Genomic DNA, 25,917 nt, shown 5'->3' on the forward strand with positions numbered 1-25,917 from the left:
TATTTCACAAAGAAAATGTTCCTGGCCGTAAAAAAGTCTTTCGTGATTGTCAAGAGAACTATATAAGTCCACGTCAATATAAGAATCAATAAAACTAAAATCGCGCGGATAAGTATCGACCGCGTATTGTCCACCCGCTATACAAATAACAGTGTTAAAGTTAATGCAAAAAATGTAAACTTTATTACCAGCACGACTGATTAAAGGAGATTTAAATTGTTCCGGTGCTTGAAATAGTTTTCAGAACTTCGGCAGAGTTTTGCCTTTTTCGTAGCCAGTGTTATAAGCAAACATGAAACCTTGAGGTCGTGCACCTTCGCGCGTATGGCCACGAGGGACGCGCATGCCTTCTTTCCACCCCTTTTTCTGACCAATCATGTAGCTTGCATGCAAATGAAGGATTTTTGAAACTCGACACGCACCAGTCATGCCTCCAACACGAAGTGTCTACAAGGGTGGAACGATAGCTTGCGTTTAACCAATCGCGTCAAATTTAAGCTTTGCAGCCAGGTACAGTTGTGCTGACCAATTTTTAATCTGGCTTGAACCAGTTTTGAAAATTCTGTCTATTAGACTTCGGTACGTTTGTTCTAATGATTACGTCACTTTTTGAAATTTATTTAACTGATTGAACTTATCTGCTGATCTCTATGTGAAAACGTTTTACGACCTTGGAGTTGTTTTTGCTAATTGAAGGAAGTACAACCACCCAAGCCCTAACTTGGTATGCTTTAACTCTTGTTTCACTGTTGTCTTTGTAATTATTATTTTGTACACCTGTTGTTATTTCTTAACTGTAAAAATTGGTTTTGTTTTGCTCATATGAATGACAAATTTCCACGAAAACAATAATTAGCTGCAAAAGACTTCAAAAAGTTTTAAAATAGTTTCGAAAAGAGTTCAAATTCCGAGTGGCGCTTAAACACGAACAAATAACAAAGTGCCCTACCCACCCTGGACTCTCGCCTATTCCACGCGCTGCTGGGAAGACGCTCTGGCGTTTTTCATTCGACCACTCTGTTTACATTCGCTTGTTACATAATTTCCGCACATTCGTTTTGATGACGTCAATGTCTTTGCTACCCTGGGTGCAAAGAAGCAGCCATGATTGTTACGACATGATTGCGTAAAACCCTGGGCCTTACTGCATCTAATGCGATTTCGATTTTGTGAAGCAACGTGCTGCGTCAGCTATAGCAACATTTCATTTGATTTCATCACATACAGACAATTAATGCTTACTTCAAAAGAAGTTAAACATAAAGTACTTCAGCCATATATGCAGAGGAGGACGAGAGTCGCAAAATCTAACTAACCAACTTTACTTAAAGAATGTGGAAGTCTTCTTTGTTCGTTTTTCAGCAACTCCAAACACCTTGCAAGACCCCCTTTGCAAGACGATATAATCAAGGGAATGTGAAGCTTGTACCGAAATGTTTAAGCTGCTGTGTGAGACCGGTATGTTATTATACCGATGTGATTTATTTTATGAATTAGCAAACACCGCCGGTGCTTGTACAATATCCTGTTTTTTAAAACAACCAAATACTCAATCAAAGAATATTGTTATGGGTAATATGGCTGCAATTGGAAACAAGTTAAGTTACCTGGTTAATTGCCAGTTTTTAGGCGATTTTTGGTTGTTAGCTGTTTTGGTTTTCGGTGGAATGTTGAAGTTTTCTATGCTCTTTTTTGCGGTCTATGATATTTCTAACTGTTTTGTTCACGTTTGCAGTGGAACCGTTTACTTAAACTGTGCGGTAAAATAACGACAAGAATGACGATAAAAAAGTTTGAACAAATTTCATTCCGTTCAATTGTGAGCAAAGTTCAATGAAAACAAGCCACGAAACACCCATCCCACCTCGAGCCCACGCCTTGCCCAGGCAACCTTGGTGCGGAGTTCTGGCCTTTTTTATTCGCCCGGCTCTCTCGTTTGTGTTGTTAAATATTCGCTACCTGCTAAGCGCTTTTGATGACGCAAGTTCTCTTTTCGCCCTTTGCTTTAGTGGAGGAGTCACTGACCTCATTGTTACGACACAATGGTGTCAGTGTGTGATTGATTTCTGCTTTTTATGCTATTCGGTAAGGCTTAGTTAGTATTTGCTCTGGTTAAAAGCGCAATCCTTTTACTGTCGTAGGCACAGGCAGTTCTCGTTTGAACGAAAATTGAAAACAAAGTGAATAACGGAAAAGATTGGCACAACAGTCACGATGTTTTTTGAGAAAAAAATGTTAAAATGTTTGATTTTAAACCCCAAATCGGATAATTTTGAAAGCAAATCGGTAATTTATTAAAATTAAACCTACTACAACATTATTTTGACGTCATCATTTAACTAAGTTTCTCCATTTACCTGAACAACTGTCACCATTGGACTTGCTATGTGCGGTGTTAATGGGAATTATCCAGCAAGGGTTTTATGAGCAAATGGGTAAAGCAGATTTGCTATAAATAGGATTTGTGACTGCAACCGCCACCACAGATTACACAGAGATCGCGTGTTAGCAGTTTTACGATGAATTTAAAAAGTCAAGTTTATGACTTAGTTACACCCAACAAGTATTTTATCGGCGTTTGCAAACCTTCGTTTACTATCATTCAACTTTGCTCTTGCGTTCCCTTTGGCATTTAAATCTTTGTCCAGAGTAGTTGTGATTGTCGTTAAACTTTATCGTAACTCGCGCAGTAAAACTGTTTTGGTAGAAAAGGTTTTTTTGCTATCCACCACAAAAGTAACAAAAGCGATTATTTTGTCATAATAACTTATATTTTTATGCGCCTTAAAAATCCATATGCCACCACCAGAGGGAGCATTCCATCTTACCATTCGTGCTTTCTTGTCTTGTGGGATCATTTTTTCTTAATTCTTCTGTGAGTGTTGGTTTTACTAAAGCCGCGTATTAATCAATTTCACGGGGTTTCTTTACTTTAATCCCTGTAGTTTCGTGAAGGCCGCGTAGACACCGATTGAACTTAAACTGGGTCCGCTAATTTCCGACTCCCGCTGTTTGCCCGGTTAGTCGCCGCCTTTTTAAATTGTTTACTTTTATCTTACCTGATAAGGGCAAAGCAAACTGCATCTGAACTATTTTTAAACCAGCACATTGTGACGTCAAGCGACCTTACCTGGTTACGTTGCATTGCACGGTAATTAATTGGGACTTTGTCTCGATTCTGTCATTGTTTCAATATTTCGAACCTTGGGTACATTTTGATCACAACGATTCTTCACAAATATCATGTTTCTGTGACGAATTTCATTTCGTCATATCTCCTTCATTACTGTGTTGTTTGCTTAAAACGTTTTACAATTATGCTATTATACTTAACGCACGTTTTCCAAGTTAGCACCTTATTATCGTTTTTCGATTATTTTTTTGGTATATATTTATTATTTTTATAAATTTTTATTATCGTTTTGACTTTTTTGATTATGTTTTATCAAACATTTGTCAGGCTTATCTGGTCAATATTACTGTATATATTGCCTTTAACTTTGTGGAAGTTGAAATCTTTAGCTGAGTTCCAAAATAAATGGGGCTTGGTCGAATTCGTTCTGCAACATTTGCTTGTTAATTAACGTTACATACTGCAGTTTACTTCCAGCATTTGTGGTGTCACGGGTCACTGTTAACATGAACAAAAAGCCCACTAGCAGGGATATCCTGCTGGAACCCAGCCGGCCTTCAAGGGTTCTGTGGGGAAAGCAAACGAGCCCGCATGCGACTTTGTGGGGACACCAAAACAGTAAAGATCGACTGAAGATTGCCAACAGTAACTCTCAACAACCAAGGACCGACCTGAGGGCAAACAGATGCAAAAGCTGACGCTCGATGCAGATAAAGCCTGCCTTGTGGATGAGTTTACCTTTGATCGGTGGGAGAGATAACGATCACCTTCGCACACTTCTGGAGACACAAACGAGTTTCAGAGTTCAACAGTTTCTGCAATGTGGTGTAACTTCTACTGGACTCACAAACCGAAGCGATTTTTACTGCAAATATCTTGAGATATCGCCTAGGAGAGTTAAGATTTAAGGTGGGGGTGTGTGAAGAACTTTGTTACGTCACATGTCTTTTGGTAAAACCTTTTTTTAAACGTTTTGCAATTACTCCATTATCCTTCACGTACGTCTCCATGAGGTTAGAACCTTCTTACCATGTTTATCTCTCATTGACCATTTGTTTGGCGCCTTTGCTTCATACAACTGTTACGTCTGCGTACCTTTTTGGAAGACGTGTTTTTGCGGCCAACTTTGAGAAGAAATGCAACTTCGTCAAAGTTACTCCGCAATACCAGCTTGTCAGCTCTACACTGAAGTTCACTCACATCTGTTATACTCGTGTGGTTCGCCGGTTCACCGTTGTGTGAGTCCGAAGCCTGCTGGCAGCAGGAAAATTTAATTCACATTACAGTTGCACAGAGTGGCTACATATAGCCCCGATAGTAATTCTAATTGTGACGTCAATCCTCCGTCATCGCTCACGATAATTTGACTTGTACCAAAGTCACCTTCGAAACTTACTCAATGACTGGAACTGTCAGTTGTTTGTTGAATTATTTTTGGATTTTATCACTTTTATGGCTCGCTGCTTCTTCAAATTCCTGTTTGAACTTAAATGCCCCGGTTATTTGGGCAAATGCTTTTAGAAAATATTTGCTACGACAGGATTTGTGGTCATACATCCACATAGTGGTGTTTGCAAAACTTGGTAAAAAGCCGGTAAACAACTTGTTTTTTTGGTTGGACGGTTTAGAGCGGGGGTGTTCAAAGGGCGGATCTCGATCCGGATCCGGATCTTTTCAACTTTTTGTGTGGATCATTTTTCTCACTGAAACAATCTTGCAGATGTAGCACACTTCACTTTTGACTTTTACAGAGTTATTAATATGTTGTAGGTCCTACAATGTAGGGTACATTTACATAAATAAAGCACCATAAAAATTAAAGCATGTCCAATATGTTTACTATTCGTATTTAATGGATCATCATGTTGTCAGGTTTGGCTGTGGCGGATCATAGCAGAAATCATTTGAACACCCCTGGTTTAGAGTGTTCATTTTCTTTCGACACTTGGTAAGACTTTGACTAATGTATATAATGTTAGAAGTTTTGACACTGATCATTACAGGCGTGACTTGGTTTTGTACTTGTACCCGCAATGATATGTAATATATGATACTGTTTAACAACGTGACATTTCGCTTGTATCACGATGGTGGATTCACAGACAGAAATGTCAGGCACTTCCATATAATACGAAGTAGGCAACTGAGTGTTTATGGTGAAGACCTATTTATTTCTACTGCATGTACATGCTTGTCTACTTCGAAACAGGAGTACGTTGAACACATTTTGTTGTGTAGCCTAATCTATTTCGCCTTGTTTGCGGTTTGCCTGATGACCTCATCCGACAAAACTTGTTTTCCTGACGTTATGAGCCTATAATACATACACGTCACCAACGTAATTTACACCAATCAGATTCATAGACAAAGACAGCCGAGATCATAAAATTCTTTGCTGGTTTGTTTGGAAATTTTAAATCAGTCGGTTTATTAGCCCAAGCTTGTCAAAGTCACGAATCAAGGTCAGAAGGCATTCTAAGTTATTTATAGCAAACGTCGTTTACGGGGAAATTATTAATCGTCTACTGCCTAAACAGCTAAATGTTAAGGCAGCTATTCCGACTTGTTAACCTGTAGACTTGCTTTCTGAACGTCCAATTCACAAAATGCTACGAAAGTATTTAACGTTAACGACGTTCATCTCCAGCCAGTTTCTAGAATTAGCAGCTTGATATAAATACCTCAGACAAAGGCGAAAAATTCTATTTCTCTTGTTTTCATGATTTTACTGTAAACGCATGATGTTTGTTAGTTCTTTTGATAAGTTGGAGACAATGCCGTATGACAACTTGCAGAAAAATTCCATTCTCCTAAACTACAACTAGGCTATGCCAATAGTCGTTAAGGTTAAATATATTCTAGCAATAAAATTTACGAGCTGTTTTGACCATACCAGAGTTATTAGACTCAAAATGCGACAACAAAAGCACGTAGACGAAATTCGAGAAATATGCTTGAATAGAATTGCAAAAAATTATTTTACGTGCATCAAAAAAGCGCAGACTCTGGTTTGTCTCCAAATATAACAACTTTGCTCAAAATTTATTGCAGCTTAACTTTGTTTTATAACATGCATTTTTGGTCACAGGTATTCCATGAGAGCGACAAGTTACCAACTATACAAATTATCTACTTAAAGCATTTTATTGAATCGATTAACAACTGTAGGACTAGCAAATTTCACCAGAGTTTGATCAGCTCTATTCTCAGTGGAAAAGAATTACGAGTGAGTTGGTCAGGCGCCCTTCTTGAGTCGACCACGTCATCGTGCAAGCTACGGTTACGTCATCAGCACGCGTCGGTCACAGTTTTTTAGCGTGGATTGAAAGTTATTCAAACTCACCAGAGTTTGAGCAGCTCTATTCTCGATTGAAACGAATTACGAGCGACAACAAACAGAGCAAAATTCGGCGCACATGCCGCCCAGGATATTTTGTTTCCTTAACCTTCTAATGTGCGCCAGGGTGAACTATTTCAACAAATGTTAGCATAGAACTCGTGGAACCGGTACCATTGCAGGACGATGGAATTCAGCCCTGCGGTTGGCTGTATATAACGAGAGCAACCGCACTTTTTGAGACAGTAAGTCAGGCTGCTGCCTAGTGCTAAGGTTTGAAATTGATAGGAGTGTCTGTGTTTGCTGGAAAGCGTCTATGAAAGTGTTTGTTGGTTTGACTAATTGATAATATAAATGAATTTTGCTGTTATTTAAATGAGATTTTTTTAAAATAATTGCAGAAAATATATTTTTGACCCAAAACCAAACATTGTATTTTTTTATTTGATAAACTAAAATAATTCTAACATTTAACAAAAACGACAAAACTATCCATAATGAGCGCTAGTGCCTTGGAAAATGCAGTCAGCAACGGTGTGGAGAAAAAAGAAAAAATTGGAAGTGAGTATTTTGTATTTTAAACAACACATAAAACCAGTTAAACAACGACTGAAAAAACAAATCAAAATATTTTTGTTTACACCGTAATCATCGTATTTTCTTCATCTTGTCATCTTGTTATCTTGTCATCATCTTGTCCTCGTCTTCATCATCATCCTTGTTATTGCAGGTGGCACTGAACTTCCGGAGTACTACATCGAGGACAAAGAAAAAGAAGATCTGGAGAAAAATGAGAAAAAAAAGCAAAAAAATAAAAAAAAAGATGATGACGTATGGGGGATCAACTACGACGAGGATGACGGTAAAAAAATTCTTTGACAACTTTTGTGTTTTGAATTGTGGCAAATTTCAATAAATCTGTTGTCTTTAACATTTGGGTATTTCCTTCTCGCCACATTTTGCGTACATAGATGCTCGTAGCTAAACAAAACACCTCCTTTCAGATCAATACGAATCGTGGAATGAGTTGTCAACAAAGAACAAGGTGAAGACAGCCACGATAAACACGATAAAGATCTGCCTGGCTCTCTGTTGCCTTTATCTTTTCATCTGCTCGATCAGCATGCTTGGTGACGCCTTTCAAATTCTAGGTAAAACTTACAAGTGTACAAAATAAACGATTTAATAGCACACAGTATCAACGCCCTTTTAACTGTAGTAACTTTAATTATACAAAATCATGATTGTTAAGATAAGCCGTAGCCAGCGATCCATCTCATGTTCCAAATTCCATTTCTCAGCACGAGCAACCGCCTCAAAGCCATATGCTTTGCCCGTGATAGTTTTTTCTATAATATAACTTGGTACGCAGACTGAAGTACTTAGCAAACAAGACAAATTGATCGTTAATATTTGCGCCGGTCGTAGGGCTTAAGGTTACTTCAACAAGCCCAGGTTTTGATGCATTTCTCACATGCTAATCTTTCATTCAGCCGGCAAAAGTGCGGGGGCGATATTCGCCAACGACAGTTTCCTCTCAAACCCAATCACTGGTTTCATCATCGGGATCTTGGTCACCGTGCTCGTTCAAAGCTCCTCCACCTCTACTTCAATCATCATCACCATGGTTGCCGCCAAAAGTATATATTATTACGTCACTGTAACGTCACTATAATGTTTTTAGATTTGTTTCATGTTTGCTTTTTCTTTTAAGTCCTCTCGGTACAGCAAGCGATCTACATTATCATGGGAGCCAACATAGGCACTTCAGTGACCAACACCATCGTAGCACTTTCCCAGTCAATGGACAAAGAACAATTTCGAAAGTGAGTTTTTTCGAATTTTTACTTTTTGCGTTTGCTAATGCGCGCATACATTAAACAAACAAATAAACACATACACGCACGCGCGGGCAACAAAAACAGAACTTGTCCTTTATGTCATTTTACACATGTGCATCATAATTTCATCATACTTTAGAGCTTTCGCCGGTGCGACTGTCCACGACATTTTCAACTATCTCTCGGTGCTCATTTTGCTGCCGCTAGAGGTCGTATCTGGGTACCTTTACGCACTAACAAAAGCGATCATCGAAGCATTCCACATTCAAGGTGGCGGTGAAGAAGTCGATATACTGAAGGTAAATTTTTGCATCCGTTTTGTAAAACTTGATGTTTGCATTTTGTTATCTTCTATCTTTTTTAGTGTTACCATTTGTAAAACAGTACTTGAACAAACACCTGTCCATTTCTAGGCAATCACAGAACCGCTCACAAAAGGAATAGCGCAAGTGAACAAAACTGTCATCACTCTGGTCGCTCAAAATGTGTATCTGGAGCCAGAATCCAGCATGATTAAGGTTTGTGACGAAATAAATGTACAGTTGTGTCGATATAAAGCGAAGACCCTGTGACTTTGCCATTGATGGAATTCATTGGTCCATTTAGCTAAATGTTACCACTATAGCCAGGCTTATATATCAAACAACAAGTCTATTATGCGGACAAAATTTATTCTCATATTTACTCGTTTAAAAAAGTCGTTTTTCTCGTAATAAGTTACTTATGAATTAAATCGTATTCGTACAGATATGGTGTGAACAAACAACGGGATTCATCAATCGCACTGAACTTGTAAACGGAACGGCCGAGCCAAGCACCGACATGACAACCGGCGACACCTTGATGCAGTACAACGACACTCACCTCGTTGAAGTGAAAGTTGGCGTTCGAAAATGTGAGCTTTTGCAAATTTAGTGCAAGCGTTTAGGACAATTGGATGTTGAAAGTAAAAGCATACAATTGCGCGCAAATGCTGATAAGTAAATCAAACGACAAAAAGTGTTCGGGTCAGTAATTCGTTTGTTTTGTTTACAGGTAAATCGCCCGACGATTTTCTGTTTGCCAACACCGGACTTTCAGATGTCGAAGCCGGCGTAATTCTTTTATTTTTCTCGTTGATCTTACTGTCAAGTTGCTTGATTCTAATGGTTAAGCTTCTTAACTCTCTGCTTCGCGGAAGTGTGTCTCGTATCATCAAGAAAGTGATCAACACCAACTTTAGATACCCATTCGGCTGGGTCACAGGTAATTCACGATTTAAGTGTAAATGCATTCAACTTTTGGATGTGACAACATCTGTTCATGTTAGTGACCGTTTTTCTTCAACAAAGTGTTTTTTTTCATGTATAGGTTATCTTGCTATCATTGTGGGCGCTGGACTTACCTTCGTCGTGCAGAGTAGTTCGGTCTTCACTTCAACTATGACTCCACTCGTCGGAATCGGGGTGATCAGCTTGAAAAGAATGTACCCACTCACCCTGGGGTCAAATATCGGTACCACCACGACTAGTATTCTAGCCGCTTTAGCCGGGGAAAATCTCGAATTAACCCTGCAGCTCGCCCTGGTCCACCTGTTCTTCAACGTGTCCGGTATTGTAATATGGTACCCCATCCCTTTCATGAGGCACATCCCGCTTCGAGCTGCTAAGACACTGGGGAACACGACGGCGAAGTACCGCTGGTTTGCGGTCCTCTACCTCATCTCCCTCTTCTTTATTTTCCCTGCCGCTCTTCTTGGGCTTTCTATCGCTGACTTCTGGGCTCTCATGTCTGTCATCATAGTCGTTGTAGTCACCGTGGCGTTTATCATCGTCGTTAATGTCATGCGGACCAGACGTCCGCAATGGCTCCCGGAAGTACTCCGGACCTGGCTCTGGCTTCCGGTATGGCTCCGCTCCCTGGAGCCATACGACAAGGTCATGAGCAGGTATCTTCTCTGCTGCTGCAGAAATGTAGCGAACACAGATAACTTATCGGACACAGAACTCACATCAGAACATTCGAGCTCTGATGGAGCTCTCTCTGACGGTCACGATAACTTGGGGTACGTGGACGAAGTCACGGCCACAAAACTTTGAAGGAACTTGCACCGCCCGGTGACGGATGTTTGCAAAACATACCACAGCTTAATGTAGAGACGTGGCAGGTCACGGTGTTGCTTATACAGCCGCAAGAGCAGGTTTAAGTGCATGTACAACAGGGTTTGATTCTTGTTGTCGTTGATAATTTTCTTCAGTTCACAAAATGTTCCTTGTTTTCAGCTTTCATATAAAGAACGCGTAACGGAGTCTCTTTACCTTTCTAGCATCGCTTTCTGTCGACAATCGTGTAATACTTTGCAATGGTTTCAAGTTTAAATCAACTGGTTTATTTCCCTGTGTTTTCCAGCGTCTGTGCATTTTCTATACATCAAAATTAATTGTTTTTCTAATCCTATTTTTTATAATAAACGCACTTACTACAAACATTTTATGTGTGCACCATGCGGAATTGCTTTGTCAATTTTATCGGCACTAAGAAGCGCTATGAGATCATTAACGCAACGTATGGTACGGGATAATGCTTGGTTATACATTTACAAAAAGAAAAAGTTTGCATTAAAGTTATGCTCTGTATGTGACATAATCTGTGTTGTAGGGGCGCTGTCTATTTTTCAAATACGCGTGTTTTTGCTCTACGGCAGGGGTGGGCACTGGGCAAACTACGGCCAGCGGGCCGCATGCGGTCCGCCGGCACTTGCAGAAACTCCTACTCATCACTTATTGTTTTAATTAAACAAGTTACATGACAAAATATTATTCCCTTTACGAGTGTGTATTTCTCTTCACTTTCAGTGCGTAAACACACACACGTCAGTCGCGCATGTATTGCAACATGCTTTCAGCAACTAGCCGTACACTTCTCACGCATTGTTTGATTCAATTGTTTGATCATAAAATATAAATACGGTAGCGGCTACCGTAGGCCTTTGTGATGATGACTGCATAGCTTTAAACGTAACTGAGTGTGAAATGCAAAAATTGTGTTTAAATATTTTAATATGAATATGTGTTTATTTACACACCGGGTAAATTTTCCTACTTTGTAATGAGAATGTGCGGCCCCCCGGCTGCAACATTTTTTCAAATGTGGCCCTCAGTACAAAAAGTTTGCCCACCCCTGCTCTACGGTATATGGCAGGATATTTTACCAAAGTGGGAAAGGATGCATTTCTTTTTTTCTATATAAAAATCCATTTTCTGGTTTTACAAGTTAAAAAAATGCTAATTACAGAAAAAAGATGTTGATATATTTGGCTGACATATTAAAACGTGTTAGTCATACGGCGGCTGTTTTTCTCTGAAAGAAGCGGCTCAGTAACAAGGCTGCCACTCGTAGGGATTTTACCCTACGGTAGGGTTTTTTGGCCCCTTGTAGGGTGTAGGGTGACCCTACGGGTTTTTCACTTTTATTCATAGATTTCCTTTTGTAAATAAAAATAAAAATAAATTCAAATAATAAATTTACTGAATAATGACAAAAACATAGTCTAAGCCAGGGGTGGCCAAACTGCGGCTCTCGAGCCGCATGCGGCTCTTTAATGAATTAGCATTGTTGAATTAGACATGCATTTTCCCGGTCTAGACGAGTTGTTTGATCAGATTATGAAACAATGCGTTCTATCTCATGTAGTAACAATGGACTCATTGTTGTAACAATGGACACTTTAGTTAAGTAAATTGTCAGATTGAAGCTGTACGTCAGGGCTGACCTAGTTTTAAGTCTTGGTTATGGTTATACTAATAATTGTAAATTGCAAAGAGTTGGAGAAGCCCAGCAGGTGGAGACTGCAGAGTGAGACTGTGAGACAGCAGATGAGCAGAATCAGCAGATTGAACAGACAGGATTACAGGAATCAAGTGATCTTGTTTTGATCAAGTCAAGTGATCTTGAATACGATACTTTTATCATTAAATTACAATAATTCTGGTTGTTGACAAGTTGACAACGGTAATGCCCAAAGAGGTGAGATCCAAAAATTCTAGGTTTCGATCGCAAAGCTACTGAAAAGAATGGGAAAAGGAAAACTGGGCACAAGGATGGTTAAAAGTTTCGTCTCAGGGAGCATCAAAAGCATTTTGTCAATTTTGTGACAAGAACATTCTTGCTGGGAAATCAGAACTAATGAGGCATGCAAAAACTGCTCAACATTGTCAAAATGCTGCACAAGTTCTTGGAAGCACATCGATGGAGCAATATGTCACAAGTAGTCAAGGCTGCATCAAAGCTGAATTAAATACTGTGGCCTTAATTGCAAGACGCAATATTTCTTTCAATTTCATGTCATACATGGTACCAACCCTGAAGCATATTGCTAGTGATTCCAAAGCAATAAAAGATATGACCTCTGGTCGGACAAAAACAACATATCTACTAACAGAATGTCTAGCTGTTGATGCTCATGAAAGGTTAATTCAAGAGCTACAAGAAGCTAAAGGCTTTTCAATTCTCTGTGATAAAACATCAGATATATCAATGAATAAAATCTTTTGTATAAACGTCCGCTACTTATACAATGGATCACCAAGAACACAGTTATACCAACTCATTAGGCTAAAAAGGGAAACACAATTAGTGGAAACACAAACGTCAGTAAATGTTGAACTACTTTAGTTCTGGTGCTTTTGAACTGAAACTAAAGTAGTTATAAAGTGCCATAAAACTGCCAAAATTTCTTTTTTTTTTGTTCAAACTGCGTAGGGAGATGTAGGGTTTTTTTAGGTGTGCTGGTAGGGTTAATTTCTTTTTTTGAGTGGCAACACTGCTCAGTAAGGTTTGTATTGTTCAGAGCGAGAGTAGTGGAAAAAACAAAACAATTACGCCCTTTTAAGAGCAGAGCGCTGTTTGTTACGACTACACATGCAGACATTGGACAACAATAGAGCAAAAACAATAGAAAACGTAATGATAACCTGGAGTCCTAGACGTTTCAGTTAGTGCCATGACTCTTATTGATACTGTGAACCCAACAATTTGCATTCACTTCTTCTATTGTTTTGGCTCTATATATTGTTCGTTTGTCGGATTTATTTCGTCTTTATCTATTCTCGAAATACTTGACTGACATCATCTAAACGTCTTTAACCACAAACAAACACAAATAGATGACGTCATTTTTAGTGGTTGTTGTTGCCTTAGGTGGTGTGTTTTTGAACGCAGTGAAAGAATGTTAGGATTCGAGATTATATAATGTCTCTACAGCTTCTTTCCAAGCCAGTTTGCTTGTACGTTTGTCGACTGTAAAAAATGGAAACGAAGGTTTCTTACATGAAGGCAGCAGGTTGATCGTTTTGCAGTTGCTTGTAAGATTTTTTGTGGGGAATATGAACTGAATATTCGGAGAAATAAAAGTTATAAGAAAACGATGACGCTTAACAGCTAAAGAATAAATAAAAGTGTGTTTATAAGAAATTGCGCTGTGCACACAGACAAGTTCTGTAACCGGGGCTCAAGCAATGAGGAAACATCGCCGATTTTTATAATTTATTGTGGCAATGTAGAAAGGCGATTGGTTTTGTAATCTCAAAGTAAATTCGGATTTAAGACGTTGATTCAACTGCTGTACTTTTCCGCCCAATCTTAGAGTACGGGCTATTGCCTGGTTGTATATTTAACGCTGATAAAAGTAATTTGTTGAGCGATTTATAAAAGCTTCAGACAATTTGGATTGATAAATTTTTTTATTTGGGTAAATGTTTCTGAAACGTTTACGATAATCCCTTTAGAGAACTGGTGTGGTATTGCACTGTTACTCAGGAGGAGGAGCCACTAGCAATTTGTGTGACGTAATTCTTACGTTTTTCTATCTAAGATTAGGTTGACCCGTCATTCTATATGCAACACCTTAAATAGTTTAATAACTTCACCCAGTCCGAGGATCGAATGCTGCATAGTATTTGGAATTTCGATACCAACGCGTAAAATTACCAAATTGATGAGTTTCCAGGTTTTTGTTAAAAACTAGATTATGTTGTAGTTGCTTCGACGCAAAGGAAACTGCTGGATTTGGATTTCATAAAACTCTGATGTAAACAAAAGTGATTAACCTGACCGTACAGTTTTATTTGGCCTTGAATTTGTTAGAGTTGTCTGTTCTTAATAATCTATAAGAAGAGATATATTTATCAAAAAAGGGAGAAAAAATGTCACAGCTTGTGACCGTTTTTGGGTCAGTTGTCTCGTAAACTACGTCAGCAGTGAATGACGTCAAACTCTCCATTTGGGACTGGGGTGGTGGCAGGTGTCGTCTTCCACTTGTCTTAGTCATTTCAAATTACAGAGTAAAAAATATTTTTCTTAAAATCGGGAAAATTACTTTTAGGATTATAGAAACTAACCGGTCAAACGTCTGTGTTTACAATAACCACGTATAGAACACTTCTTTATGTGCAAAGATCCCGTCCTATGATTAATTATTACTAGTGACAAATCATCATCCAATGCACTGATTAGAGCAATGTTTGATAAGTTTCCTTTGTTCTATCCTTGCAATTTTGTTTGTGTTGATCTGCAGGGGCTGTGACCTTCACGTTTCTTTGGCTGATTAACAGCCAAGGAGCTTGTGGTAATTTTGAATGGTCAACGTCATGTAACTTCGGCTGCTCCGGTCCAGGCTGCAGCATGATCAGGGCATGTTACCTGCGTGCCTGGTATTAGTGACAATTATCGCTTTTTACCTGACTTTTGACTCTTTGGTGAATCAGTCGACAAAACGAAAACGTTTTTACAATTCTATGGTCCATGCTTTACACGCTTGATTGATTTTCCCAACACGACCATCATTCTACTTAATAAGCGTTTTCCAATTGGTATTTCAGGATATTTTACGACAAGTAAATGTAGTTTTTAAACACCTCATTCTTAACTCGTATTGGTCTGAATATAACAAGACCTTTTAAGGTGCCGGTACTTTTATTATGTCGTGCTTCAGAAACTGTCGTTTACCGGCCTGAGGCGATCATTTTTACCAAATGTCTATATGTGTGACTTGTTGCGGTTTGTCATACTTTGACTCTAATCACCATTAAAATGGAAATTCCCTGCGTGAGTTTGTCGAATAAAGTTCCTAGAAAGCTTGTCTTCTGAAATAGAAGTTTTTTTGACGTGGCTAATTCATTTTCTGTGTCACACTTGTTTTAGTAACTCAGGCGTTTCTCAGGCGGTTAAGTATTATATAGCTAGAGTAGATTGACTTACAAAAGAAAAACGACATACATAGGTCTGTGTGTATAAAATTAGGTTATATGACTCTTTAAAGTCTCTCTTTATTAATTTGAAATCCCAAGATCCTTCCAAAGTATATCAAGTACATTTTTATTAACACTTCAGATAAGCGATTGATCAATCTTTAAAATCCCAGAATGTCCTGAGAAAAACTTGGTCTATGTATTACTTTGTTTCCTAGGTTTTTCGCTATCTTTGGCTAAACAATTGCTTAAGCTTGGCAGATCAGTTAAATTAAAGCAGATCTTTAAGTTTTTCGTGAGAATGAGGTATGTGTGGTCAGGCTATTGTACTGAGGTTAATAACTCATATAAGTTGGTTTTTTGTTAATGAAGGATTAGTGTAAAACTTGAATCAACCTTACTAAGGAACCAAAATGTAGTTAGGTTAAAAATCAACAATAAATCACTTAAATTGACAAAAAAATTTTGCAATCAGCAGCACGGCACGTAGCAATCGTTTGAAGGTACAAAGTTTTGACCGCAAGAGAAACCAGTTTTGTTTTGCCCAGGCCCCAGGGAGTGGCGATTTAAATGTAAAACGGCGCAAAAAATCGTAGAGATAGCGATGAGCTCGAAATCGCAACCGCGAGTACATTCGTGCTTGGTGATGAAAACCGCTCCTCTTTTATGGCAAGATACGTTGGTTGTGGTTAACGTGCCAATTTTATACCAAGAGCTTATAGAAGTTTCGGAAATTTATTGTCGCTTCCTAGAAGTGGGCGAAGGTCTTTGTGTCGTGACGTAAACGTCGCTTATTTTCCTTTGTACGTTTTCATTGATTGTTAAGCCAACTTTGGGTAGATCGTGTAAATTTTATTCAGAAAGGCAACTTTTTATACTTGACAACGTAAGGAGAATCACAGTGAATTTATGGCAGATCAAGATCTATATGTTGCAGAGCAGGAACGCAATCAGATTTTCCCACTAAGTTTAGCATTTTTACGCGAAAGTTGTTGACCAAATTCTATTTATGTTAGGCCATTTCATTTTAATTAATCATCTTGTATAAAGTTAAGGATGTTATAAGCTTAAACGATTTTGTTGTATAAATTGCAATTGTCGATTTAATTGTATAAATGAACCTCCGCAACCTATAATTGACTGGTTTTCTAATTAACCTAAAAGCATTGTAATAATTTTTACTGCGATCAAAGAGTGGAAAGTTTTTTGAATGAACGTTATATACATAGTATAACCTACAACAATTTGTTAAGCTGTATTTAAATTTGAAATTTTACGCCTTAGGCAAGCTTCTGATACGGTATTTCCGTCAAATGCTCTGTGTAAAGCGTTAGACGTCGAATCAAACCCGAAAACTGCAATGAACAACGAAGATACGCCAGGTAAGTCAATGAGTAGATTTGCTAAAGTTACAATATTTTCCTATCTAAACCGTTCCTTACCGGCTTGGACAAGTTATGCTTAGACAGTATAGCAATAAAGTTCGAATAACGCCCTCGGCGGCAAACGTTTACGGTAAACTTGGTTAAAACCAGTTAAATTAATCAAACATTTAAAATCCGTTTAAATCCATATATGCACACTTCAGCTGTACAAGACTTAAACAACTACCGCTTGGTGGCGACCACAGCGGTATTTTGAAATAAAAATTATGCAGAAGAATAACAATTCGAACGATAAAACATGACTAAAATAACACGAAACCTGAAAAAGATCAATTTTACCTCAACTTTTAGTCGTCGTTGATGTTGACAAGGAAACCGAGGAAGAGGAGCACGAACGAGATCCTTGGGACATCCACGACGACCAGGAAGGTGAATAAATTCTTTTCCTCCTGAAGTCTTTTGCTTCTTAACTTCAACTTAATGTCTTACTGTAGCGAACGTTTGTTTTTACCTATTTTGACAGGAGATTTACCAGTTAAACATTTTAAGTTTTAAGCAGAGCGAAGTCAAATTGACAAGTTTGCGGCGCAATAATCTGATTAAGTTACCTTCGATATTTTGCAGCTTACAAAAAATGGAAAGATATGACTGCAACGGAAAGAGCGCTATTTGTGCTGGGGAATATCGCAAAGATCATTCTCTCTATCGCATGTCTTTATCTTTTTGTCTGTTCCTTGAGCGTCATGGGATCTGCTTTTCAAATCTTAGGTTCGTTTGCCCCGATTGTAATTTATCCAGGATCACCATTGTAAAATATACCACACACATTCCCGCTCAACAGTATATCCATACATTGATTGATAGATTTTGACTGATTGAATGATTGATTGATTGATTGATTGATTGATTGATTGATTGATTGATTGATTGATTGATTGATTGATTGATTGATTGATTGATTGATTGATTGATTGATTGATTGATTGATTCTTCCACGCCACGCAAAATTAATAACATGACTCAACGCTCCGATAGTTTAAGAAAATCTTTTTTAACGAAATACTTTTAACAAATTTCAACAGCTGGCGAAGCGGCTGGGGAGATATTCACGAACAGTAAGCTTCTGTTCAACCCCATAGCCGGTCTCATCATTGGAATCCTGGTTACAGTCCTAGTTCAAAGTTCATCCACATCGACATCTATTATTGTTTCTATGGTTGCATCTGGAAGTAAGCCACGTGGTGTTGTTTGCTTCTTTATCTTACAAAGCTTTTATTGTGATTACATAATGTTGGGTGAGATAATATATATTGTGACGTAACTTTAATTTGAAGTCCTGAAAGTCCGAAGCGCGATTCCGATGATTATGGGAGCTAACATCGGGACATCAGTGACCAACACGATTGTATCTCTGGCCCAGTCTATGAACGTTGACGAGTTCAGAAGGTGAAATGGAAGAACTCTAAAATACCGCAAAAAGCCACTGGTTTTACTACAGCCTGAAAATAGTCTAAAGATACTGGAAAAACTTTTACAAGATTTTTCTTTTTTATTTTGACTTCTTCTTGTGGTTACCAGACAGTTGTTCTTTTTCTTTAATACATTTTTACGTAACAGAGCATTTGCGGGAGCAACCGTCCATGATGTTTTTAATTTACTCTCCGTGCTTATTCTTCTACCACTGGAGGTCATTTTTCACGATTTGGAGCTGATGACGCAAGCTATTCTTCAAGATCTTTTCAAGAATGACACCATCACTGAGGAACCAAAGCTTTTGAAGGTAACAATTTGTCATGTTGGCAGCCAAAAAAAGAAGCACACAAATTGAGTTTGTTGCACAGCTATTACAGAAGATCTTTGGATCTATAAGTTGTTGTTTTAATTGTTTGCAAAACAATGACTTCTTATTAACGAAAACTTCACGTCTAGGTTATCACCGATCCTTTGACGAAAAAAATCGTTCAAGTGAATAAGGATACAATCAAAGACATCGCCAAAAACCAAACCAATGCAGGGGAGACCAGCATTTTAAAGGTAAATTTCTCATCTATCCCATAACCATTTCCCCGCGCCGCAAAGCAAAACCACAGCTATCATATTAACTTATAAATCGGTACAAAAGAACCCATTGTTTTGTACCGAATAAGCTTATCTTTGGGCTCTAAAATATCTTTTAATAATTTAACTGGAAGTATTGTGTCGGTCACGTGATTATATCTTTTATGAGACCTAACACATTGTTAGCTAGCTGTTGTTGCTTGTTTATGTTTAGATCAGTTGCACTCGGTACGTGAGCCAATGTATGCCAGAGAGCCCGCTTCAGAACAGCAGCTTGTTGACAACAATGACCAACTCCAGCATTTTGGAGGATTGCCAGTGGGAAAATGTCAAAACAAAAGTTAACTGTGAGTTTTGTTTAAGAAGTATTTTTAAACTTACATACAATCACAGTTTGTACACGCAAGTATAGACTTGATTCAAAATTATAATAAAATATCACATGTAAGCCTAAAGGATAAATACTAATATGTTTCCTTAAATAATCTTATCAGCACTACAATCCATTAAGTAAAATGTGCAAACTTTAGTAAAAGTTTATAAGTCGAATTGTTGTAACTTAGTGGCAACTGGGTGTATATTTTAGTTTAAACACGCAGCCAAACCTGGTAGTTGTCTGTCAAATAGGTTTGGCGCAGTCTTATAACGTCCGCAACTTGCGTGCTTGTACAGGCACCACCCAAGATTACATTTTCGCCCAAAGTCCGATTTCGAACGCTTGGATCGGAGTAATTTTATTAGCCACCTCCTTGTTAGCTCTTTGTGTTTGTCTTCTTCTGATGGTCAAGCTCCTTCATTCGATGATGAAGGGAGGAGTGGCAAAGATCGTGAAGAAAGTTGTCAATTCCAGCTTCCCCAAACCCTTCGGTTGGCTGACTGGTAGGTTACTGTAGGTTGTAAGGTCACTATAGTTTACTTATTGGTTACGTGTGTGAGCATTATTTACTGAAAATATTGACAGGAAACAGTGGGAACCATGTGTCATAAGTTTCATCTTATGTTTAACAATCGGTCTGATTTCTTATTGCATGATTGTAGTAGTTATTGGTGGTTTCATAACTTCTTCTCATTAAACATCAAACGTCCGGGTCAAGTCATCCAAGCTTTCATGTTTACATCCACAGGTTACCTCGCCATCATTGTCGGAGGCGCACTAACGTTTCTAGTCCAGAGTAGTTCGGTCTTCACTTCAGCTATTACTCCACTCGTCGGAATCGGTGTGATTAGCTTGAAAAGAATGTATCCACTCACCCTTGGGTCAAATATCGGTACCACCACGACTGGTCTGCTCGCAGCTCTGACGGCAAAGAGCACAAAACAACTCAGGCTTGGTCTGCAAATTGCTCTTTGCCATTTCTTCTTTAACATCTTTGGGATTGTACTCTGGTATCCGATCCCGATTCTCAGAAGAGTTCCCATCCGGGGAGCAAAGATTCTCGGCAACACAACCGCCAAGTACCGTTGGTTTGCTGTCGTCTATCTTTTGTTGGTGTTCTTTATCATTCCCGCCGCCATCTTAGGTCTTAGTTTTGCCCATATTTGGGCAATGGGCGGTGTCTTGATTTTCATCGCCGCAGTCCTGGTTGTCGTCATCATCATCAACATCTTACAATCCAAGAAACCGGAAGCACTTCCGCAAAAGCTACAATCGTGGGAATTTCTACCGGCTCCCATGCGCTCTCTTGAGCCCTACGACAAGGTCTTTAGAAAACTGTCGTTCTTGTGTAAGTGCTGTAAGAAACCCAACCAAGAAGAGCACGTCGTGGCAAACAACGGTACCGGAGAAGATAACAAAGCTTTCCAGGCTTCTGAGAATGTCCAGACAAGCAAGCTCTAACTGCAACAAATGTTGAAGAAAAAATCTGCATTCGGTTACAGCAGTTAAGGCTGTAGTGAAGGATATATTGCATTAAGCTGTAGCCTGCAACTGATTTCGATGACTAACACGTAGCCTACCTATGCGAGTCGTGCCGTGTTAATGATAAAACTACCTTGTGAAGCCTGTCATGCGTGTCATAGAACTTACTGTACAGTAAATGTGCCTGCCTTGTGTGCCACAAAACTTTAAAGCACCCACCTCTGTGCCATAGAAGCCTTCTGATGCAGTATTCTCAAGCGTGATACATTATCATATATTGAAGGTTGGATGTTCTTTCCTGACAGCGGCAAACGATTTGACTAATTCTTTGGAAAGAAGCCTTAGGAAGATCATCAACTTGGCATGGTGATACCTATTCTCTTGTTTATTGTCACTCGCTGCACTTTGTCATCTATGCTTTACTTTGAATCAATTTTATGATTTAGTCCTAATGACAATTTTTGTGACAATCTGCTTCCATTTGGATTGCATGTAGCTTAAAGCTCAGATGGGTTGATTTATAGTTAAGTAGGTTTTTCCTCACTTTACCTTTTAACGAAGAAGTTACCAATGCAATTGCGATTACAACAACAATATAAGGCAGGTACCTTTATGATAAAACATTTCCTAACACCGGAAGAGTTTTTGAAGTCAATTAATTCGGTCATCTACAGAAATGTGGAATAAAGCTAATGAGTTTAAACAAATGTTTTATTATGCCTTTATTGTTGTAATTGCAGCTGTATGATGGTACTGTAGGCAATTTCAAATCTACTTTGTAACGTGCTGCACGTTGAGATGTGATATATATGTAATGAATTTTCTGTCTGATTGTTGCAAAAGCTTTATTTTTTATTTCTATGTTTTTATGCTTTAATGCAAATCTTAACACAGTTATTGTAAAAAAAATTGAGTTTGTAAAGAAAATTTGTGGTGCTGAGCGGATGAGAGTAGTAGATATTTCCTACATTGTCTTTCACTAAGGCTACAAGTTACCAATCTTTTAGCAATTACTTGGACCGCTGGTACGTGAAAGTAAATGATAGTGAGGCGAACAAGGGCCTTGACCCCTCTCATGAACCCAATTTAGGGGGCCAAAGGCGTTTTTACATCTTCAATTGTTTTTGTTCTTCGTAAATCAGGTAAAAATGCCTCAGAGTTAAACAGTTAATCACAGAATTTCCCAGTACCCGTTACATGTAGACACATAATTTTACTACAGCTGCTAGCTTGGAGATACTCGTGTCTGTCAGGGCTGTCTTTCAAATAAATAGAACAAAACCACATATGAATTCAACTAAGTTTTTAACTCTTGTAACTTGATCGTCGTAGCGACGTCCTTTGACGGATGCTGCGGATTTCGAGAAGTTTTCATCATTCCTCCGTCCGCAACATTTGCACAAAATCAACGATTTCTCAAACACCCTGTCGTACGGTTTGAAGGAGCGCATCGGACCCGGAAGAAATTTCCACGTTCGAAGCTTTACCGGAAGCGCTTCCGGCTTCCTGGACTGTAAGATGTTGATGGAGATAACGAATGTAATGATTAGAGCAACCAGGATCAAGAATGTTCCCATCGCCCAGATGTGAGCAAAGCTAAGTCCAAGGATCGTCGCCGGAATGAGGAAGAACACAAAGATGAGATAAAACAGAGTAAACCAACGGTGTTTGGCGGTCGTGTTGCCGAGAAACTTTGCTCCCCGGATGGGAACTTTTTTGAGAATTGGAATCGGATGCCAGATCAGGATACCGGAGATGTTGAAGAATAAATGGCAAAGAGCGATCTGCAACGCATTTTCGAAATTCGATCCCTGCGATGCTAAAGCTGCGAGCAGACCAGTCGTGGTGGTACCGATATTTGACCCCAGGGTAAGCGGGTACATTCTTTTCAAGCTAATCACCCCGATTCCGACGAGTGGGGTCAAAGTTGAAGTGAAGACCGAACTACTCTGGACCAGAAATGTTAGTGCGGCTCCGACAATTATGGCGATGTAACCTGAGCACGAATGAAATGAACCAATATAGAAACTTACAATTGAAGAAAATGTGTAACCCAAATATTTATATGGTCGTGTTTAAATAAATTTATTAAGAGCAGGTTTGTATGTAGGCCCTAAAAGACTTCAAAATGCAACATCTGAATAACCTGTTAGCCAGCCAAAAGGTTTAGGAAAATTTGCATTGACGACTTTCTTCACCATCTTTGCCGTCCCTCCCCTTAAAATTGAATGCAAGAGCTTGACCATGAGAAGAAGACACACACAGAGCGCCACCAGTGACAATACCAAGAGCACGCCTCCGACTGCTTTTTCTGGCATCGCGGTTTGCGCGAATATGTAATGGTCTTCGTTGCTACCTTTGTCAGTATATAAATTGGATCATAGTTAAATACTGTGCAGTTCAATCATAACATTAACTGAAATAGGATGTACATTTAAGCTGTATATAATCGAAACATATATTGAACGGGAGCAAACAAGTTTAGACTGAATAAGGAAAAACGCCAGTCACGTTTGCGGGAATAAACCAAGCCACTAAAAAGGCGCCTAACTACACAATGGTGATAATTTCTGTAAGTTTATTTGATATTATTTCCAAAACCAATCGAAACTCACAAACTCACCTTAGGATATTGGAAGCATCTTAAAATGCTACAGCGTTATGTTAGGTGTTGTGGAATTATTCCTATGTGAGGAATATATACAATAAGCTACGTTATGGTGTCTATTGTTGAAAAGTTTCAAAACCAATGGGCGAAAACTATGCAAGCAACCCATTCACAAATAACAAACGACCACAGTTGCTTAGGAAAACCGAGGAATCCAGAATCATCATAAAAGATAGTTTAATATTCCAAGCTTATTGCATTATTATAAGTTCCGGGTCGTTAGAAATTGGTGGTAACAACAACAGCGGAAAGAAAAAGCGACTTTAATAGACAATAGCGGTAACAAGTGTTTCTATTCCTGAGTTTGAGAAAATATACACCACGTCATCAAATATTTAGCCTGGTAAACAAAGCGGACAAGCTATAAAATTTTTTTTTGAAACACAACGTAGAAACGGTTTTTTCCATATTCGCAAACTGATAGTGATAACTCACATGGAATGCCAACTTTTTCTGCCTTGTTCACAATCTTTTGATACGCTTCGGTAAGCACGGTTGCATTTGTCACCGTTGCCATGGTAGCGCCAAGTGACCGGTAGCGAGTTTCATTGACTACCATAGAAATTGTTTCTGAGCTACAGATTTTCTGAAATAGTTTGAAACGAATAAACTCGGCCATCGTTAAAATTGTCAAGACTATTTTTTAAAGTACGTTTTTGACCGTTTTTTGACCTTTTACCTTCAGAATACTGTCGTTAGGACCAAGGGTGATGTTTTGGGCAATTTTTTTGATGACTCCCTTGTTGACCTGAACGATTCTCTTTGTCAGTAGATTCGTTATGATCTGAACAAATTATCACAATTATTGCAAATGAATCGCGATCTGTGACGTCATTTCCTGTCAAGCAATAAAAAGACAGAACATAACGTATGGAAAACACCGCATAAGCCAGATACGTGGCAGCGTCCACCAACGTTTAAAAGCTTACAATCGTTAGGTGAAAACGCGATAGACGCCTAAAAACCGGCGCATATTGAAGAAATATTGGTGCTTTGTTAGTCACAATTGCAAGATTTATTACAAACCAGTCGCACCAAGAGATAAGAAAGGGCCAAAATTTTCTCACGTCAATATCGCGAAATATTTTGGCCTGACTAATCAGTGATCGCAAAATTTACCGCTAACTCTTATTATGTTGTTAGCCCATCTCTCAACTAATTTTCCTTTACAACACTATAGTCAACTGATACATAACTAGCAGCTATAGGCAGGTGGATGACTTGCATTTAGTAGGTCCGGCGAATCCTCAAGATTCCGAATGGAGAATCCTCTCAAGATGGCTCCGGTCATTTCCTCAAGATAATGGGACACAACTTCCAAAGGAAGAAAAACAAGCACGGAGAGCAAATTAAAAACGTCATGCACGGTTGCTCCGGCAAAGGCTCTGTTACGTAATAATATATCGAAAAAGGGAACAAACGTATTTTGTTTTTCAAGTTCAAGTAAAGTGAAGCATAAGGCGCAGTAGCCTACTTCACCTTCGAAATTCCTCCACTTTCATTGATTGGAAAAGCGAGACAATGGTGTTTGTCACGGAAGTACCGATGTTTGCTCCCATAATGATAGGGATCGCCTCTCTTACGGTCAATACTGTAAAAACACCAAGAAATTAGAAAATTTTAAATAACGAAAACAAACAAATATTGCAACATCAATTGCTAAAAAGGCTAATACGTTATTGCTATGTGCTTGTGCTGAAATAAGTCTGAAGTTAGCAGTAACGACATTATAGCTGTAGTGGTAAGAATAAACCGCAGGTTTTAGCTTTATGCCTTACTTCCAGCCCCGGTCATTGTGACGACAATAGACGTTGACGTGGACGAACTTTGGACTAAAACTGTAACCAGCACACCGATGATCAATCCGGCGATTGGGTTTTGTAAGAATCCGTGTCGGAATACTTCTCCAGCGGTTTCTCCGGCTGCAGGGAGGAGGAGTTGAAAAAATTTGTAGAGCTTCTGTTACTCATCATATCGTCATGTTAAAAACTGACCTAAGATTTGGAAGGAAGTTCCCATGACGCTCAAGGAGCAAACGAAGAGATAAAGAGCACCTAAGATGAGGATGAGTTTTGTGAAGGTCCAAAAAATAAAGACGATCTTTTCTTTTGTGTTAATATTTCGCCATTTCTTGTTATCTTTAAAATGAGACAAAAAGCATGAAAATGGTGAAGTTTATTTTTATTAGTTCCATCATCAAAAAAACAAACTGGACAGAAACCTAAAAGTTAGACATGATACTTCAGACCTTTTTGGTCATTTTGGACGTCCCAAGGATCTTCTGTCCCTTGTGGTTCTTCCACCTTGTCGTTACTATCTAACAAGAAACAAATTTCTGTAAAATTCAAGCAATTTTTTCTATAAAGTAAAAACGGTGCAACGTATCTTGAAATTATTTGCGTATTTTTGCT

General features: G+C 38.7%; 3 protein-coding genes across 5 annotated transcripts; 2 read left to right on the forward strand and 1 right to left on the reverse strand.

The window, feature by feature from the left end:
* Positions 1–6,850: 6,850 nt before the first annotated feature.
* Positions 6,851–10,763, forward strand: LOC143470849 (sodium-dependent phosphate transport protein 2B-like). The gene is made up of 10 exons (XM_076969138.1): positions 6,851–7,031; positions 7,201–7,332; positions 7,475–7,621; positions 7,964–8,110; positions 8,185–8,296; positions 8,451–8,610; positions 8,725–8,829; positions 9,059–9,206; positions 9,347–9,556; positions 9,662–10,763. Exons 1-10 carry the CDS (start codon positions 6,968–6,970, stop codon positions 10,387–10,389), a joined length of 1,953 nt encoding a protein of 650 aa, XP_076825253.1. The 5' UTR covers positions 6,851–6,967; the 3' UTR covers positions 10,390–10,763.
* Positions 10,764–15,352: 4,589 nt separating this feature from the next.
* Positions 15,353–21,765, forward strand: LOC143455095 (sodium-dependent phosphate transport protein 2B-like). Of its 2 annotated transcripts, none has more exons than XM_076955062.1 (10): positions 15,353–16,919; positions 17,274–17,351; positions 17,547–17,690; positions 18,005–18,151; positions 18,257–18,368; positions 18,540–18,702; positions 18,852–18,956; positions 19,195–19,327; positions 19,608–19,859; positions 20,105–21,765. In XM_076955062.1, the coding sequence occupies exons 1-10, from the start codon at positions 16,898–16,900 to the stop codon at positions 20,815–20,817; spliced, it is 1,869 nt and encodes a 622-aa protein (XP_076811177.1). In that variant the 5' UTR covers positions 15,353–16,897; the 3' UTR covers positions 20,818–21,765. The 2 variants fall into 2 exon arrangements, with proteins under 2 accessions (XP_076811177.1, XP_076811178.1); XM_076955063.1 differs by having other exon boundaries at positions 15,462–16,919; positions 19,653–19,859.
* Positions 21,766–22,031: 266 nt separating this feature from the next.
* On the reverse strand, positions 22,032–25,615 carry LOC143455121 (sodium-dependent phosphate transport protein 2B-like). Of its 2 annotated transcripts, none has more exons than XM_076955064.1 (8): positions 25,501–25,615; positions 25,285–25,428; positions 24,986–25,097; positions 24,732–24,891; positions 24,186–24,290; positions 23,942–24,092; positions 22,985–23,194; positions 22,032–22,834 (listed from the first exon to the last, which is right to left on the reverse strand). In XM_076955064.1, the coding sequence occupies exons 1-8, from the start codon at positions 25,523–25,525 to the stop codon at positions 22,101–22,103; spliced, it is 1,641 nt and encodes a 546-aa protein (XP_076811179.1). In that variant the 5' UTR covers positions 25,526–25,615; the 3' UTR covers positions 22,032–22,100. The 2 variants fall into 2 exon arrangements, with proteins under 2 accessions (XP_076811179.1, XP_076811180.1); XM_076955065.1 differs by having other exon boundaries at positions 22,985–23,190; positions 23,938–24,092.
* Positions 25,616–25,917: the final 302 nt, after the last annotated feature.

This window comes from Clavelina lepadiformis, chromosome 1 (genome assembly GCF_947623445.1).
Source record: "Clavelina lepadiformis chromosome 1, kaClaLepa1.1, whole genome shotgun sequence".
Lineage (NCBI taxonomy): Eukaryota > Metazoa > Chordata > Ascidiacea > Aplousobranchia > Clavelinidae > Clavelina > Clavelina lepadiformis.

Coding starts and splice junctions, on each gene's coding strand:
- LOC143470849 (XM_076969138.1), top strand. CDS start 6,968: ATGAGCGCTAGTGCCTTGGAAAATGCAGTCAGCAACGGTGTGGAGAAA. Junction 7,333..7,474: donor CAACTACGACGAGGATGACG/GTAAAAAAATTC, acceptor ACCTCCTTTCAG/ATCAATACGAATCGTGGAAT. Junction 9,557..9,661: donor CCCATTCGGCTGGGTCACAG/GTAATTCACGAT, acceptor TTTCATGTATAG/GTTATCTTGCTATCATTGTG.
- LOC143455121 (XM_076955064.1), bottom strand. CDS start 25,525: ATGGGAACTTCCTTCCAAATCTTAG. Junction 25,098..25,284: donor CACAATGACCGGGGCTGGAA/GTAAGGCATAAA, acceptor GTGTTTTTACAG/TATTGACCGTAAGAGAGGCG. Junction 22,835..22,984: donor ACCTTTTGGCTGGCTAACAG/GTTATTCAGATG, acceptor ATTCGTGCTCAG/GTTACATCGCCATAATTGTC.
- LOC143455095 (XM_076955062.1), top strand. CDS start 16,898: ATGAACAACGAAGATACGCCAG. Junction 16,920..17,273: donor GAACAACGAAGATACGCCAG/GTAAGTCAATGA, acceptor CTCAACTTTTAG/TCGTCGTTGATGTTGACAAG. Junction 18,152..18,256: donor TTCTATGGTTGCATCTGGAA/GTAAGCCACGTG, acceptor TTTAATTTGAAG/TCCTGAAAGTCCGAAGCGCG.